Source organism: Sorex araneus, chromosome 8 (genome assembly GCF_027595985.1).
Source record: "Sorex araneus isolate mSorAra2 chromosome 8, mSorAra2.pri, whole genome shotgun sequence".
Lineage (NCBI taxonomy): Eukaryota > Metazoa > Chordata > Mammalia > Eulipotyphla > Soricidae > Sorex > Sorex araneus.
Genome location: NC_073309.1, coordinates 64,558,882 through 64,574,997, shown reverse-complemented (window position 1 = coordinate 64,574,997; position 16,116 = coordinate 64,558,882). Strand labels below are relative to the sequence as shown.

Genomic DNA, 16,116 nt, shown 5'->3' with positions numbered 1-16,116 from the left:
TATATATATGTGTGTGTGTGTGTGTGTGTGTGTGCATATATATGTCTATATATAAAATTTTTTATTGAATCACCATGAGATACAGTTACAAAGCTTTCATATTTGAGTTTCAGTCATACAGTAATCAAGCACCCATCCCTACACCAGTGCACATTTCTCACCACCAGTGTCCCCAGTATACCCCCACCCCCCAATCCCACTCCTCCCCCTGCTCTCTGGCAGACAATTTCCCTCTTACCTTTTCTCTCCTTTTGGGCATTATGGTTTGCAATACAGATACTGAGGGGCATCACATTTGGTCCTTCATCTACTTTCAGCACACACCTCCCATCTTGATTGATCCCTCCAACCATCACTGACTTAGTGGTCCCTTTTCCATCCCAGCTGCCTTCTCCCCCAGCTTCCAATGTGGAGCAGTTTTCCTGGCCCTTGTCTCTACTGTGCCTGGATGTTAGTCTCACATTATGTTATTTTAACATGTGATATTTTGAGTTGAGAAAATTGGCATGATAAATATGCTGACCTATTTTGGTTTTGGCTTTGATAGTTCATTTAAAAATTAACTTATACACGGTCCGCCGAGCACTGCCAGGAGTGATCCCTGAGTATTTCCAGCCAAAAAACATAATAAGAACTTATGCACTATAATCTTATTTTGAAATCTTGTACTTTTTATTTAAAACTTGATATGTCAGCTCACCTCCTGAAGACGATCTCGCCCAAATACACTTTCAGTTAACACCTGTTAGAATTCTTCTGGAGATATCCAAATAATGACAGCACTTAAAAAAAAATTCTTGAGGAGCAAAAGTAATCTAGATTTATTTTATCTACAGTTTGGTATACATTCTTTCTTTTATAAACACATTTACAATTCCAAAGGAGTTCACCCTGAGGTATCCTGCTGGGGTTAAAACTGGTGGCTCGATATAGACATTGGTGCTGTTGCTCTCACCGGAGAGATGGGCTGGCCTCGCTCACGGATGACGTCTTCTGGGAACTCATTTTGTCACATGCTGGGGTTTATCTTTCCTAACTGTAGATGAGATTTTAGAGGATCTGATCGATTGCTTAGCATGCCTTTTTTTTTTTTTGGCTTTTTGGGTCACGCCCAGTGATGCACAGGGGTTACTCCTGACGAATGCACTCAGGAATTAACTCCTGGAGGTGCTTAGAGGACCATATGGGATGCTGGGAATCGAACCCGGGTCTGCCGCGTGCAAGGCAAATGCCCTACCTGCTGTGCTATTGCTCCAGCCCCAACATACACATTCTTGTGTCTTTAAACTTCTTGTTTTGGGTTCACCCCTATTAATAGTGGGTGTCCGTGTGGTGCCAGGGGTTGGACAGAGGCAGGCAAACACCCTACCCACTGCGCCATTGCTCCAGCCCCATTAGCGTGGCCTTAAGCAACTGGGACAAAGGGCTCCTGTGTCTGCTCTCACATGCGGTCCTTATTCGGCTTTTAAAAATAAGCGTCAGCCTCAGCATCGCCTCTAGCTCTGAGAAGCCAGGGGCCTGCTCCTGTAGCTGGCCAGCAGGGGCCCCAGCCTGAGTCTCTGGGCTGGGGAATAGGGAGGGAGGTGCAGTACTCGACACCAAACAGGCAGGACTTGGCTCCCGCCTGGTACAGGTTTTGCCTCTCCAACCAAAGCCCTTGGGCTTTTTCTTTTTCTTTTTTTTAATGGTTTTAATTTTTTTAATGGAATCATCATGAGATACACAGTTACAAAGTTGTTCATGGTTGGTTTTCAGTCATAGGATATTCTGACACCCTTCACTGGTTACATTCCCCACCACCAGGGTCCCCAGTTTCTCTGCTCCCACCCCTTTCTTCTCTCTCTGTCTCTCTATCTCTCTGTCTCTCTGTCTCTCTCTCTCCCTTGCCCCTGACCCCCTTTGGACAGTGTGGTTTGTAGTGCAGATACTGGAAGGCTGTCATGCGGATCCCTTCACCTGTGCCCAGCACTCAGTTCTTATACCCGGGGCTTTTTCATGCCAGCGAGGACAGTAGTCTTCTGAAAACAGTGTGTGGAGCATAGTCATGTTTTTGCTTTTTTGTGGAAGCATAATCTTTATGATTTTGTTGTGTTGATAATATCATACAAGTAGTGTGTGTGTGTGTGAACTGTTGCACACAGTTGTATATAAATGCACATCAAGTGAGAGAAATGAAGGAAAGTGATAGTTCAGAGCCTGTTTTATGTTTTCTCTTTTCATTGCAGATAGATAAACAGGTAACTTTGTTTTTTTTTTTTTTTTTTTACTAATTCTCATCTTCTATTGTCTTTTTTTTTTTTTTTATAAATTTTTAAAATTTTACTGAATCACCATGAAATAGTTACAAGCTTTCACGTTTGGGTTACAATCTCAGAATGATCAAACACCCATCCCTCCAGCAGTGCACATTCCCCACCACCAATATCCCGCCTTTCCCACCCTCCCCCTGCCTCTATGGCAGACAGTATTCCCCATATTCTCTCTATTTTTGGGCATTATGGCTTGCAACACAGACACTGAGAGGCCATCATGTTTGGTCCATTATCTACTTTCGGCATGCATCTCCTATCCCAACTGGTTCCTCCAGCCATCATTTTCTTAGTGATCCCTTCAAAGATGAGTTAGTTCAGGTACCTGTTCTCTGGCTTGGTCTATACGGTGTTGCCAGGACATGGCAATTATATAAATCACCTAAGAAGTCAAGTTGAAAATCTTAATCCTATCCTTAAAATACCTGGTTTGTTCTGGAGTGGTCCTCGAAATGTGTATTTTTACACATCAGTTATTTTTTAGTGCTTCTTCATTTGGAAAAACATTACCTTTAAGTGTTTTAAAGTTAGAAACTGGGACTTGGCTTAATAGTTCTGTTTTTAATGACTTGTTCATGTAACTTTTAAAAGCAACTGTGTGTGTGTGTGTGCACTATTGTAATCTGTACAGCTTTATGGGTTATAGAGTGAGACTGACCTTTGAAAACATTTTATCTGAACAAAAAGGATAGTTTTTTAAAACAAGTTCCAAGTCATTAGTTGCAAAGTATTGAAGTGTTTTTTTTTTTCCTTCTGGTATTTTTTAAAATGTCAGTTCCTATGTCTACATTTTAAGAATGTCAAGTACACTTTTAGTTCTGCCATAAAACAAATATTCTGAAAGTATTTTAGGAACAAGTAAGGCAGAAATAAATTTAAAATGCCCCCTTGGGAAAATATTCCATTAATTATAAAAGAAAAATAAATCTAAGAATCATTCAGTTTTTCTTCTTATCTGAGTAGTAAATCACTTTTATATATTTTATTACAACTAGGTATGAATTTCTTGCATAGCTCCCTATTGGTTTGGACTATGACTATTAGTATGTTCCATTTTATACACATAATTATATTTGTGTATATATAAGACTAGCATATATATAATTTAATTTAGAACTCAGGTGTATTTTGTAGTGTACATTATTCTGTTTTTCCAAGTCTTCAGTACCATTTGTTAGACATTTTTAAAGCAAATGTTAGAAGATGATTTTTTTTTCTTTGCTTTTTGGGTCACACCCAACGTTGCACAGGAGTTACTCCTGGTTCATGCACTCAGGAATCATTCCTGGCAGCGCTCAGGGGATCATATGGGATGCTGGGAATTGAACCCGGGTCAGTCTCGTGCAAGGCAAATGCCCTACCCGCTGTGCTATCGCTCCAGCCCCCAAGATGATTTTTTGATACATATCAAAAATCAAAGGTTTCAGACCTTCATATAAATCAGGGTTGTTTTATAAATAGGAATTCAGAAATAACTAGAATATTTTTTTCAATTTAGTGTTAAAAACTAATTCATATTTTGTTTTTAGGGATTGCAACATGGATTTTTTGACTTTGAGACATTTGATGCGGATGAATATGAACACTATGAGGTTTGTACATTTTACAGCTTTTCAAGATACAATTGCATATTGATTAAATTATCACCCACCCATCCTCCTTCCAGTCCCCAGGTTTATTACGAGTGGCCACTGAATAAAACTATCCTGGAATTGTTCTGTAGTTGTCACTTTTTATCTCTTACTTTTGATTGTTATCCTTGAGTCAGGAATCTCCAGAGCATCCTTGGCAGAATGCCATATCTATGCATGTTCTCTTATCAAGTCTTTGCTCCCAACGACTTTGAACCTTTAGTTTATAAGAAAAAACAATTTTTAAAAAAGTTTGTTTTAATTTTTCTTTTTTGGTGTTTAGGAGTTGTGGTGCTTAGGAATTACTCCTGGCTCTGTGCTCAGGGATCACTCCTGGCAGTCCTCTGGGACCACGTGCCATGCCAGGGCTAAAAATGGGGTTGACTGCGTGCAAGGCAAGTGCCTTCCTGGCCCCAAGAAAAGATAATTCTAAAGCATTATTATTATTATTATTATTATTATATTTGCTGTTGAGTCACACCTGGCGAAGCACAGGGGTTACTCCTGGCTCATGCACTCAGGATTACTCCTAGTGGTGCTCAGGGGAGCATATGGGATGCTGGGAATCGAACCCGGGTCAGTTGCGTGCAAGGCAAATGCCCTCCCTGCTGTGCTATCATTCCAGCCCCTTCTAAAGCATTATTTTGTTAGCAAAATTATGTTAGCTTGAGTTTAAAATTTAGGTATTAAAGCCAGACCGGATTTGTGCCTTTCTTATTTTCCATGCCTTCTACTTGGAAATACGAGTGCATTTACTGGGTCCTAAGGCGTGGCTAAATTGCTTCCCGTGCTTCCACTCGAAAGCCTCAGGAACTGTCTTAGCTGCTGAGTTACACAGTTTAGAGCCCAAGGCTGTCCGAGGGAGCTCGGGCTCTGAGGAGACCCCGAGAGAATCGGTACTTTCCGAGCAGGACTGGAAGAGTCCGGAAGCGAGTCTCTGCGCAGAGGAAAAGGCCTGGAGACTGGACTCTCTGGACGTGAGCTCATTTCTCAGTGCTCCCCAGGGGAGTTAGGACCTCTCTCACTGCCCTGCACACTGTGCTCTGGTTCAGACTGTGTCTCGGGGTACCCTGCCGCCGTGCTGAGCACAGTGGATCTGAAAGGAAGCTAGACCTTCACGGGACCCAGGTCTTCTGCTGGGGGCCTCCGTGGCCTCACGGCCTGATCATGCAACAGGGCCAAGTCCTCCATCCTGGGCATGTCTGCGTCGCCTTGCAGGGGCCGGAGTCGGCCTCACCCTCTTCTCTCTGTTCTCCCTCCCTCCTTTCTGCCTCTGATCTCCCGTCTTCTCTGCGGACTCTCCCAGCCCCTCTCTCCGACAGACGGGCCTGTTTCCTCCGTTGGTGATTTGCCCACTGGATTGAGTGATCTTCAGAGTGATCTTCCGCCCGGGCTTGTTCCCCGGTTGGCTGTCACTTGCTTTGTGTCCGGAGACCAGGCCGACCTCCTCTCGTGAGTGAGCCCAGCGCCCCCGGCCACCTCTTCTCCTGGTCCTTACTGGGTGCACGCTGTGCTCCGACTCCCCAGCTCTCTCAGACTTGTTTTGGGGTGACTCAGTGCTCTGCAGGACCAGATGCGCCCCTCTTAAATGTTTCCCCATCTTCCCTTTTGTGTGTGTTAAATCCCACATGGGCCTCCTCTAGCAAATGGCACTTCCCTTATTTCTATTTACATACAAGCTTTATTTTTTCTTATTAGGTTGTGGGTTCCTTGTAGATGGGACATGATGCAATAAAAAAGTGTTGGATTCTTGGATAGAAGGACTTAGTTCCATCAAACTGGCTTTCCCCTCAGACGAAATGAATTTAGAGGAATTTATAAAATTTTTCTAGAATTCATTATTAATAATTTAATTATAAAAGTAGTTTGATTGTGGCATTTTCAATAGTGGCAAAAGAAAGTTCCATGCCCTCACTTCATGGAGCCTAGAAACAAAAGAACACATAGTTCTTCAAAGAGGGAAGGTTGGCTCTGTCTCCTGGCTGTACACTGCAGTGTTGTGTAGTTATTTCAGAATGCATTCAAGCTATACTTTTTGTCTTTTCATGATTTCTATAACACATTGGGGAGAGGGAAAGACATAAACAGAAGAATGTTTATGACAGAACTGTGTCTTTTTCTAAGATAAACAAATTTCACCTCTATTTGATGTATGTATGGATTATGAGGTAAAAGCAATCTTCTACTGAAGTTGAGGTTCGGTGGAGTAGTCACAGGAGAATGAGGTAGCGGTCCCATCTCCTCCCCAGCACTGGGGCAGGCATTTTTTCATCTTTTTTAAAAAAGTGAATGATGATATTGAGAGTTAGTGGAAAAAGGCTATAGAAAAAGTTGAAACAAAGAGTGAAAGAGTGTAATTCCCTTCTTGCAAATCAGTCAGCCAGTCAAACTGAACTGTGGTAAAAAGGTGCTCACCAAGTCCCTGTGTCACCAACCACCCCCCAAATAATGGGAGGGAAGCAGGCAGTTTTGGGTAAGCACTTGAAAGGTGTCCTTTCTGAGAGTAGTTATCCATTCTATCCTAATGCCTCTCAAACAGCGAATCACAGATGCCCACGTGGTTGGCAGGTGTAGCATTTCATGTGTTACTAAGAGACAAATGCTGAAGAGCTCTCCTCCCACTGTCCTGGGCCTTCTCACGCCCTGCCTCTTCTCACTGTTTCCTCTTCTTTAGAGATCTGGACATTTGGTGAGCTTGCGAGTGAAATTTATGTTTTGCCAGCTCCTGTGAAGCTAGTATTGCAATGAAGACATTGTAGTTATCAAAGCAAAATTTTATCATTGACAATGTATTATGAAAATGTAAGTTGTAGATGATAAAGGAAGAAGATGATTAAGCTGTTCAGGAGGAAGCTTTTTAAAGGCATTTCTTATCTAAATGACATTTAACGTGTGACAATCTGACTCAGGAAAAAAACCCAAGTTAATGAGACTGCATCTCAGTAAGAAATTAAAGGTAGTCTCTGTTAAGAATGTCACTTACAAATGACATGGTCAGCAAACATGAGATATATGTGTTCTGTAAAGTCTAAAGATAAGCCTCTAAAGTTCATGTCGTCATGGCAATCTTCATCATCTTCCTGCCATTCATGGTGAGGGCTAGCCAATAGAATACAAGAAAACACACACACATACTCTGTGTGTGTATGTGTGTGTGTGTGTGTGTGTGTGTGTGTGTAATGATCTAGAAGCCATTCCTACAAGAGGTAAAAATAATGCAATTTTAATGTTTTATTTAATACAGTAGTCCCCAAATGCCATCTTTACATGTGATCAATATTAAAAAATTGGTAGTGAGAATGTTTATATTTTTAATACTGATCAAAATGTTCAAAACCCCATGTGGAATTTGCTCTGTAGCACAGTTTCGTTTTGACTGGCCTCCCTTCTCAAGCTCCCATCACCACGTCTTCTCGAGCTCAGTGCTGTAATGATAGACACGGCCGTGAGCTACCCCAGTCCCTGACTCTGACACGAAGTCAGGATAGGCAGAAGAGATCACAGTTTGCAATGATCTAGTTGTTCATTTGTCGACCCTGTCATATCTCCTAGGCTTGAGGGAAGGCTTCTGAAACCTGCATAGAGCCCATTATATTAATTATTGGCAAACAAGAGTTTCTTCCGAAATGTGATTCATAGTTCCTTCGCCAAGCTCATGTGGAACTGTGCACTTTCACCGTTAAAGAAAGCAATAATATAGTCCTGGAAGCCAGATTATGATGGCCCAGTGCAGTAATTATGTGGGAGGCCCTTTCTTTGTTTCTGTTTTAGGGTCACACTCAATGATGCTCAGGGCTAGTAACTCCCGGCTCTGCACCCTGGAATTACGCCTGGTGGTGCTCAGGGAACCACAGAGGATGTCAGAGATCGAACCTTCGAGGCAAACACCCTCTGCTTGGTACTGTATCTCCAGCCACTGTCTGTAGAGAAGCAGTTACTGTCTTACAGAGTAGCAGCAGCTTATGAATCCCCAGGAGTGGCAAGTAGAGTCTGCCTTTGGTTAACTCCTTTAGGGGGAACTAGCCTGACCAGATCAGAGCTTGTGTACAGATTGCTGCTACTCAGAAGCAGTTAACATTCATCAATGAGAATTTGAAGTTGTGTCTACACTTTGACATTTTACTTATCTCTAAGGCCTTTCCATTGCTTCTAAATAGGCCTCGATGATACCCCTATATTGGTCTTATGCAGATATTAGAGAAAAAGGGTCAACCCACACTTTGTTCCAAGTTGGTGGCCAGCAGGGAGAGAAATGCGAACAAGAGAACTACACTGGCTAGTCCTTGGAGATGCGTCGTTGCCGTGGCTGCTCTTACCTCCTATTGCAGGGAGCTGCTTTAAACACCTGCGGGGGATTTACCTGAGCTGAACGTTCATACAGTGCCTACCTAAAAAGCTGAGAAGTGACTTCAGCTTCTTCCTTTGAGCTCTTTTGTAACTGTCACATCTGCTCTGATGCGTCCCACTCCTTTCAGTTTCTGTTTTGAGATAAAAACATATATTTCGGGATGAGGCTATTGCCCAAGGTATCAAGCGGCTGCTGATTTGGTCTCCTGTTTCTGAGTCTGGCAGATGGGGGCCGCTTCCTTCTCCTTGGACCCTAGAGGCGAGTGGCCAGCATGGGGCAGCTGTGGAGGGCAGACACGCTGCTTACTGCTCCCATGGGAGCCACTGGCCGCTCAGACTTCCGTTAGTTTTTCTCATTATGCACACATGAAAATAATATTTGCTCAGCTCCCAGTGACCACCAGCCACAGCTGTCGGGACTGACCGGGGACTCTGGCCGTCGAGTCTTGACCGGGCAGCTCCATTCTGTGTTACCGCCTGGGGAACCGTACTATACAGAGAAAACACTGTATAGGTGAACATTGTCAAGACAGAAAGCTACATTACATGCTTTTATTGGGGGGGTTATTTGGGGTTTTGGGGCTACGTCTGACTGTGTTTAGGGGTATTCCTGGCTCTGAGCTCAGAGATCCCTCTTGGTAGGGCTTGGGGGGGCCATATGGAATCTCAGGGGTCGAACCTGGGTCCACCGTATGCAAAGCAAGAGTCTTTCTTGCTGTATTATTGCTCCATAACCTCATTTTGATAACTTTCAGTTACTGAGCAATTTTTAAATTATCTCTTATGTGCTCAGTATGTGTCTGCCTTTATTTTATTTTTTCATGTGTGTGGTGGGGATAGAGCCTTTTTCTTGTTCCTGATAACATAGAACCCATATTCTTTTTTTTTTTTCTTTTTGGGTTACACCCGGCGATGCATAGGGGTTACTCTTGACCCTGCACTCAGGGATTACTCCTGCCAGTGCTCAGGGGACCATATGGGATGCTGGGAATCGAACCTGGCTGGGCTGAGTGCAAGGCAAACACCCTAACCCGCTGTGCTACCGTTCCAGCCCTGAACCCATATTCTTGGCCCCATTCTGCAGTGTTGTTTTGGTTTACCCTTGCTGCAAATTTGTCTTAGGATCAAAACTTTCCATATCAGCCTGACAGCTGTCTTCATCTAAAGCATGTTTCGTTGGGAGGTAAGAAGAGTGTATCATTATTCTAGAAGGTGATTGCATGTTCTTTTAGCCATAAGACACTTGCTAACATGTTCTAGGAGCTGTTTTTGAGAAACCATCAATCAATTCTGGATGCCTGGGATTAAATCTTTCTTTCATCTCGAGGGCTCTTATATCAAGTATTCTTGTTCCTCTCTGACTGTATGCTTGAGAAATTAAGTCTGATTATATCTCTCTCATGCTTTTAGTTGACTCTTGATGGGTTTCAAACTGACCAAGCTCATGGAGGACATGCCAGCTCCTCCATACAGCACAAAAGGCCCCTTTTGGCCTGGGTACTCCCCCTTCTTACTCTTGTCCTCTTCTTATTCCTCATATCCAAACCTGCCCCTTCCCAGGTGCCTGAATTTCTGCATGAAAGGTCCCTGGATGCACTGTCGTTCTCTCCTCCTGCCTGTGATCCCATCCGGCCTGCCGACGTGTGTGTGGCTGTGGCTGTGATACTCTTGAGAACCTTCTCGTGCAGTTGTGCTTATGCGCTTCCCTACACTCTGGGACCTTGAGCCCAGAAAGTATTTCTTACTCATTTTTGCATGAATGAGTAATTGATACTCATAATGAATAGTCATTAGAATTTTTTGAATAAGTGAATGAATACTAAGAACAGTAGCATGCCACATTTCAAGATCTGTTAATATAATATGTAATATTTTTCATGAAATAGAGTTACCAAGTCCTGTAATTCAAGAACCTATTCTGATTTTGTAGTAAATCTGGGGAAAGAAATTTTACTTACTACGATTGACAGTTTATTTTTCCTTATCACCTATATGCCATATCACCAGTTATATGCTTATCACAAATAATATGTTATAAGAAATGTGTGCTCATTTTTTCTTAAAAACAAAACTAAGCAGTATTTGCAACACAAATTCCTGATCTTATAATCTTGGATCAAGGCTTTCATGCAATATTAATTTAGTTTAACACATTGATGCTGGCACATACCACTGGTGGCTGACGCTTGAATGTGGTTTAGCACAAATTGCACTGCCAGCATCAACTTGTTATTATATGAATGAAGAGTGTCTCCGGGTTGACTGTGTCATCCTAATAAGTGCAGTGTTAAAGTGTCCAGGTGCTATAGTCTCCCGAGGTTGCACTTTCCTATGCACTTTCCAAATGAGTAATGTTTGTTAGGTCTTCCCTCAGCACAGGTAAACAGGAATAATTGTGAACTACCTAAGGCGTGGTGTGCAGACTTCTGCTATGAATTAGAATTTATGCAGTACAGAGGTGGGAGAGATGGTGGGTAAGGCTCTTGTTTTGGATAAGGCTAACCTTGCATTGCTCCCCAGAAGCCCATGTGGTCCCTTGAGACTGCCAGGACTGGTCCCTGAGCACAGAGTCCCGAGTTAAGTCCTGAGCAATGGCCAGGTGTGGCCCCCAAATTAAAAAATAATAATACATTGAACTTATGCAACACACTGGATATAATTTGATGTTGCTTAGTCTGCCATTTTGTTCATGGATCCTATTTCTGGAAAAATGTAAATTTCTACCTTGGGCCAGGGTTAAGTAACCATCAGAATGATGGCTGATCAGCCTCTCTACACCACCTCCCGGAGCCTGAATGCTTGTCTCCCACAGAGGGCTGACCATTCAAAGACTCTGCGAAATATTTCCTTGAAGCATGCCCAGATGTTTATACCACTCAGCTACATGTTTAAGAAAGCAAAATTCCTTATGTATACTGCTGGTGCTAAGGTAAAGGGATGCAATTTCCACATCTGCTAACACACCACTGAGAGCTGTTGCAAAGATCATATGGATTAGATCAATGGGCGTTGTGAGGTCTACACTGACCTAAGACATTTCCCAGGATTTTTATATCCTCTTTGATTATTATTTGCTCTATTTCCCCCTTCCAATCCTCTTCAGAGAACAGCTTTGATTCTGCTTTTCACTCACTCGACCCATTGATCATGGTCTGGCCCCAATCTTTGTAGTTGTAGAAACTGTTCTTGCAGATACAACCATCCTAGTCGTTTCCACGTGTGACTTACCGCATGGCCACTCTCTATGTCTGGAATCTCCTTCCCTGATATTTAAGGTTCTCTTGCATTTTTCTCTTCCACTCTTCCGCTCATGGTTTTCCTTTGACGTCTTATCCCTTTGCTCACCCAGAGGTCCTGGTTAGTCATACTGTCTCTCAGCAGTGACACCTCTTTACAAGGTTTAGTTACTATAAATGCACCAATATGACCTCAAATCTTTGTGTTCTGAACGCTGGAATGTCACCTGTGAACATTCCCTGGAATCTCTGTACGTTCCCTGGATGCCCTGTACGTTGCATCCGCAGAAGCACCTGATGTCCCCTGAAGCACTGCCAGCAGGGAGTGGCAGCCTGAGTCATCCTCCCTCTGTGACACTCACTCCCTCTCCCCCACCTCTTTCAGATGTCAATTAATTATCTTGAGCTTGATTATTATTTAAAGCCAAATGACATGGGAATTTAATTTAAACCCAGTGAATATTTACTTTGTGTTATACTCATAAAGTCCCAGTCATCACAGCATATTTGCTTTTGTGTAGTACAGCCATACTGTCAACACTGTCTTGTTGATTTAGAAGTTAGAGAAGTTGGGGGTGGAGTGATAGTGCAGTGAGTAAGACTCTTGCCTTGCGCACAGCTTACCCGGGTTCATTCTCTGGCATCCCATATGGTCCCCTGAGCCCACCAGGATTGATCCCTGAATGCAGAACTAGGAGAAAATCCCGAGCACCACCGGTGTGACTCCCCCTTGCCTTCACCACCCCCCCCCCACTCCCCAGAACTCCCCCCTCCCAAAAGTTAGAGGAATCTAAAGAGGGCCCCACCTCTTTCTTCCCTGCCCCGCCCCCACCCTTCAGAGGGACCCTGGATGTGGGGCAGTCAAGGTGGCCTGCCCACGGATGCTGTCCCAGGATAGGGCTCCCAGCTGCAAGCTGGCCTGGGCACAGGGGCCTCCGAGCCCCCTGTCTTTCTGGGGACCCCAACAGCAGAACTGCCGCATTGCCTCAGTGCTTGTGGGTGGCATCAAGCACCGGCACCAGGGTTTGAACTCAGATTTCACTCGCTGGGTGGGGAGGGGTAGTTGGTCCCACCCGGCAGTGCTCAGGGCTTACCTCTGTGCTCAGGGGTCACTCCTGGTGGTGCTCAGGGAGCCATCTTGGGTCCTGGGGATTCAACTCGGGTGGCCAGGTGTAAGGCAAGTGCGCACCCACTGCTCTCTGATGCTGAGTTTTACAGGTTTGTTTTACTGCTGAACTCTTCTGTCCTTCTATTAGAGTACGTACCAAGTCGCTGTCTTGAATGAGGGCATTTTTGTTTTTCTCTTAGGACAGAACCAACCGTTGTTCTATTTAAACCATAAACACTTATTTCTAACACTTCTGGAGCTGGGATTTTAAGACCAAGGTGTTGGCAGATTTGGTGCTGGGAGGGCGGGTGCACTTACTGTTCATAGATGATCATTATTCTGCAAAAGCGGGGTGAGGGGTCAGGAGGGGGTGGGATGCTTTTCATAATGCAGTAAACCCACTTGTGCATGTTCCACTTTGAGGACCTGATCACCTCCCCAAGGCCCCATTTCTAAGTGCCAGCAGCGTGTGTTTTGGGGGGCTGGGGGGGCAACATTCAGGCTGTGGCAGGGGGTAAGATGGAGATGAGGGGAGTGCTCGGGATGCTGTAAGGACTGGATGGTGGGGCGTGGTGGTGCTTACCGCTCACTCTGGTGAGGACGTGCTTGCTTCCAGACCCTACAAAAGCTCAGAGGAAGGCGTTTTATTTTATGTGGAACAGCAAGTTTGAATAAATGCTCCAGCAAATCTTTGAATAAGTGGTGAATTATAGTTAAGAACTGTTTATACGTGTTGCCTTAGAAAACTGTTTCTGGGGCCAGGGAAATAGTATAGAAGGTCAGGTGCTTGCCTTGCATGCAGGCTGAGTGAGTCCCTTGTGCCACATATGGTCACCCGAGGACCACCACCCTTCAAAGAAGACGATAGTTCTGAGTTAAGAGGGTCAATCCCGTAATTTTCAGCTTCCAGTCAGTCTTTTCTCTTTTCTTGGCTTATTGCAATGATAGTAGGGCTAAATGCTTTTAATTCTTAAAAACTGAAAAATATACAGTAGACGTAAGTACCACTGCTGCAGATGTATCCAACTAAGTTGTAAAAAGTTAAAGGGCCAGAGAGAGAGTGCAACAGGTAGGGCGCTTGCTTTGCAGATAGCCAACGTGGATTTAACCTCTGACATCCCATATCATCCTCTGAGCACCACCAGGAGTGATCCCTGAGTGCCAGGGCTGTAGTGAGCCCTGATCATGGGCTGCATGTGGCTCTCTGCCTGCCACACCCCCAATTAATTTTTTTCTCTTTTTAAAACATTTTTAAATTATTTTTTATTTTTTTATAATTTATTTATTTTTTAATTAGTGAATCACCGTGCGGGTACAGTTACAGATTTATACACTTTTGTGCTCATGTTTCCCTCATACGAAGTTTGAGAACCCATCCCTTCACCAGTGCCCATTCTCCACCACAAATAAACCCAGCATCCCTCCCACCCTCCCCAATCCCATCTCCCCCCACCCCACCCTGTCACAGTGGCAGGGTATTCCCTTTTGTTCTCTCTAATTAGGTGTTGTGGTTTGCAATAAAGGTGTTGAGTGGCCACTGTGCTCAGTCTCTAGTCTACATTCGGCAGGTGTCACCCCTCCCCCGCATTTTACTTGGTGTTCCCTTCTCTATCTGAGTTGCCCTCTCCCCAGAATGTGAGGCCAGCCTCCAAGCCATCGAGTCAACCTCCTGGTACTTATTTCTACTATTCTTGGGTATTAGTCTCCTACTCTGTTATTCTATATTCCACAGATGAGTGCAATCTTTCTATGTCTGTCTCTCTTTCTGACTCATTTCACTTAGCATGATACTTTCCAGGCTGATCCACTTCTATGCAAAGTTCATGACCTCATTTTTTCTAACAGCTGCATAGTATTCCATTGTATAGATGTACCAAAGTTTCTTCAACCAGTCATCTGTTCTAGGGCACTCGGGTTTTTTCCAGATTCTGGCTATTATAAACAGTGCTGCAATGAACATATAAGTGCAGATGTCATTTCGGCTATACTTTTTTGCTTCTCTGGGATATATTCCCAGCAGTGGTATTGCTGGGTCAAATGGGAGCTCAATTTATAATTTTTTGAGAATCGTCCATATTGTTTTCCAAAAGGGCTGAACCAGTCGGCATTCCCACCAGCAGTGTAGAAGGGTCCCTTTCTCCCCACATCCTCTCCAGCAGTGGTTGCTTTTGTTCTTTTGGATCACACCCCCAATTTAAAGTCAAATGATACTTTAAATGTACCATGGGCATGAACTGTTCCAGAGATGTCTGCTGAATCTTCTATAGACAGAAGGATTATTGAGCAAAGGTAATTAATCAGCTTCTGGAATTCAGATTTTATTTTTTTAAAATTAAATCACAGTGAGATACAGTTACAAACTTGTTCATGATTGGGTTTCATTCACATTCCTTCTAACACCTGACCCTTCACAGTGTACATTTCCACCACCAATGTCTTTTTGGGCTTTTCTTATGTGTTTTTTTTCTAGAGAGTACTTGGTGGGCAGTCAGCTTTAGATAGAAGGGGGAGGGGCTAAATCTTCGTCTTCCTTGTTTCATAAAAGCACTCTAAGTTCCTGTCTTGATGTAGATTTATTTGAAATGTCTGTGTTTGTTTAGTTAGAAAAGCAATTTGTCTCATCTTTAATATTCTATTTTTAAATAAATACTGATCTCTGTGTATCTAACTCACTAGGAAAGAAGGCACAGATAGTAATTCTGGAAGCTTATCAAAGTAAAATTTTGTTATACTGCATCAGTCTACATCTGTAACTTTATTTTTTTTCCTCCAGATTTTATAGTCCATGACCCAAATCTCTCTTCTCTTCCCTCGGTCTTATCCAAGTTCCTTAATATAGCCCGATGTTATCTAATGTTTATCTGGTCAGGTAGGCAGATTTGCAAGCACCTTCTCTGGACTCTCTTAGTTTCTTATGTCAGTGAGTGTGACTGTATGTTAGTGAATTCATTGCCGTCCTCTGTATGATGAAGTATGATTGGCTACTGTGTGAGCAGATGATCCAAACAGACCGCATGCTGTGCTTCTCTGGACACACTCAGTGGCCGAGGGTACAGAAACAGTGAACATGGAAACCTGTTTCCTTTGACTGTTCGTAACCAGGGTTCGCCTTGGTGATTAGAAAATACCTTTATTTTGGAATTTCAAACTATTGTTCTTAATTTACAATGACTTGTGTGGGCTATTGTAATAATATGACTCTGTTATTTAAATTGGAAAATAGTTACTCTAAAGAGCAGTATATCAGAGTAATTTTCCCTATTAGTAAGTATGTTTGAGATTGACTTTGGCATGTAAATCTCAAGCCATTTATCGTATCTCTTTAATTTAGGTCCTTATAGAGTTATTTTGTTGATTGTAACCATATCAATCCAATTCAGACCATTTATAGGATGTCGGTAAAGTTTGATTTATTATAATTTTTTAAACTGAAAAAAAACCATAGTTTTATTTGATTTATTTTACGGTTGGGTGGCTTTGGGGGT

At 43.2% G+C, this 16,116-nt stretch overlaps 1 protein-coding gene across 3 annotated transcripts in view; it reads left to right on the top strand.

Annotated features, from left to right (window-relative positions):
* The window catches only part of CDC14A (cell division cycle 14A), a 190,216-nt gene that overhangs the window by 98,836 nt on the left and 75,264 nt on the right, over window positions 1-16,116 (top strand). For all 3 annotated transcript variants that reach the window (XM_055146297.1, XM_055146295.1, XM_055146296.1), the window contains one exon: window positions 3,839-3,901. In XM_055146297.1, the coding sequence (XP_055002272.1) occupies window positions 3,839-3,901 (63 nt within the window). The remainder of the gene's footprint in view (window positions 1-3,838; window positions 3,902-16,116) is intronic.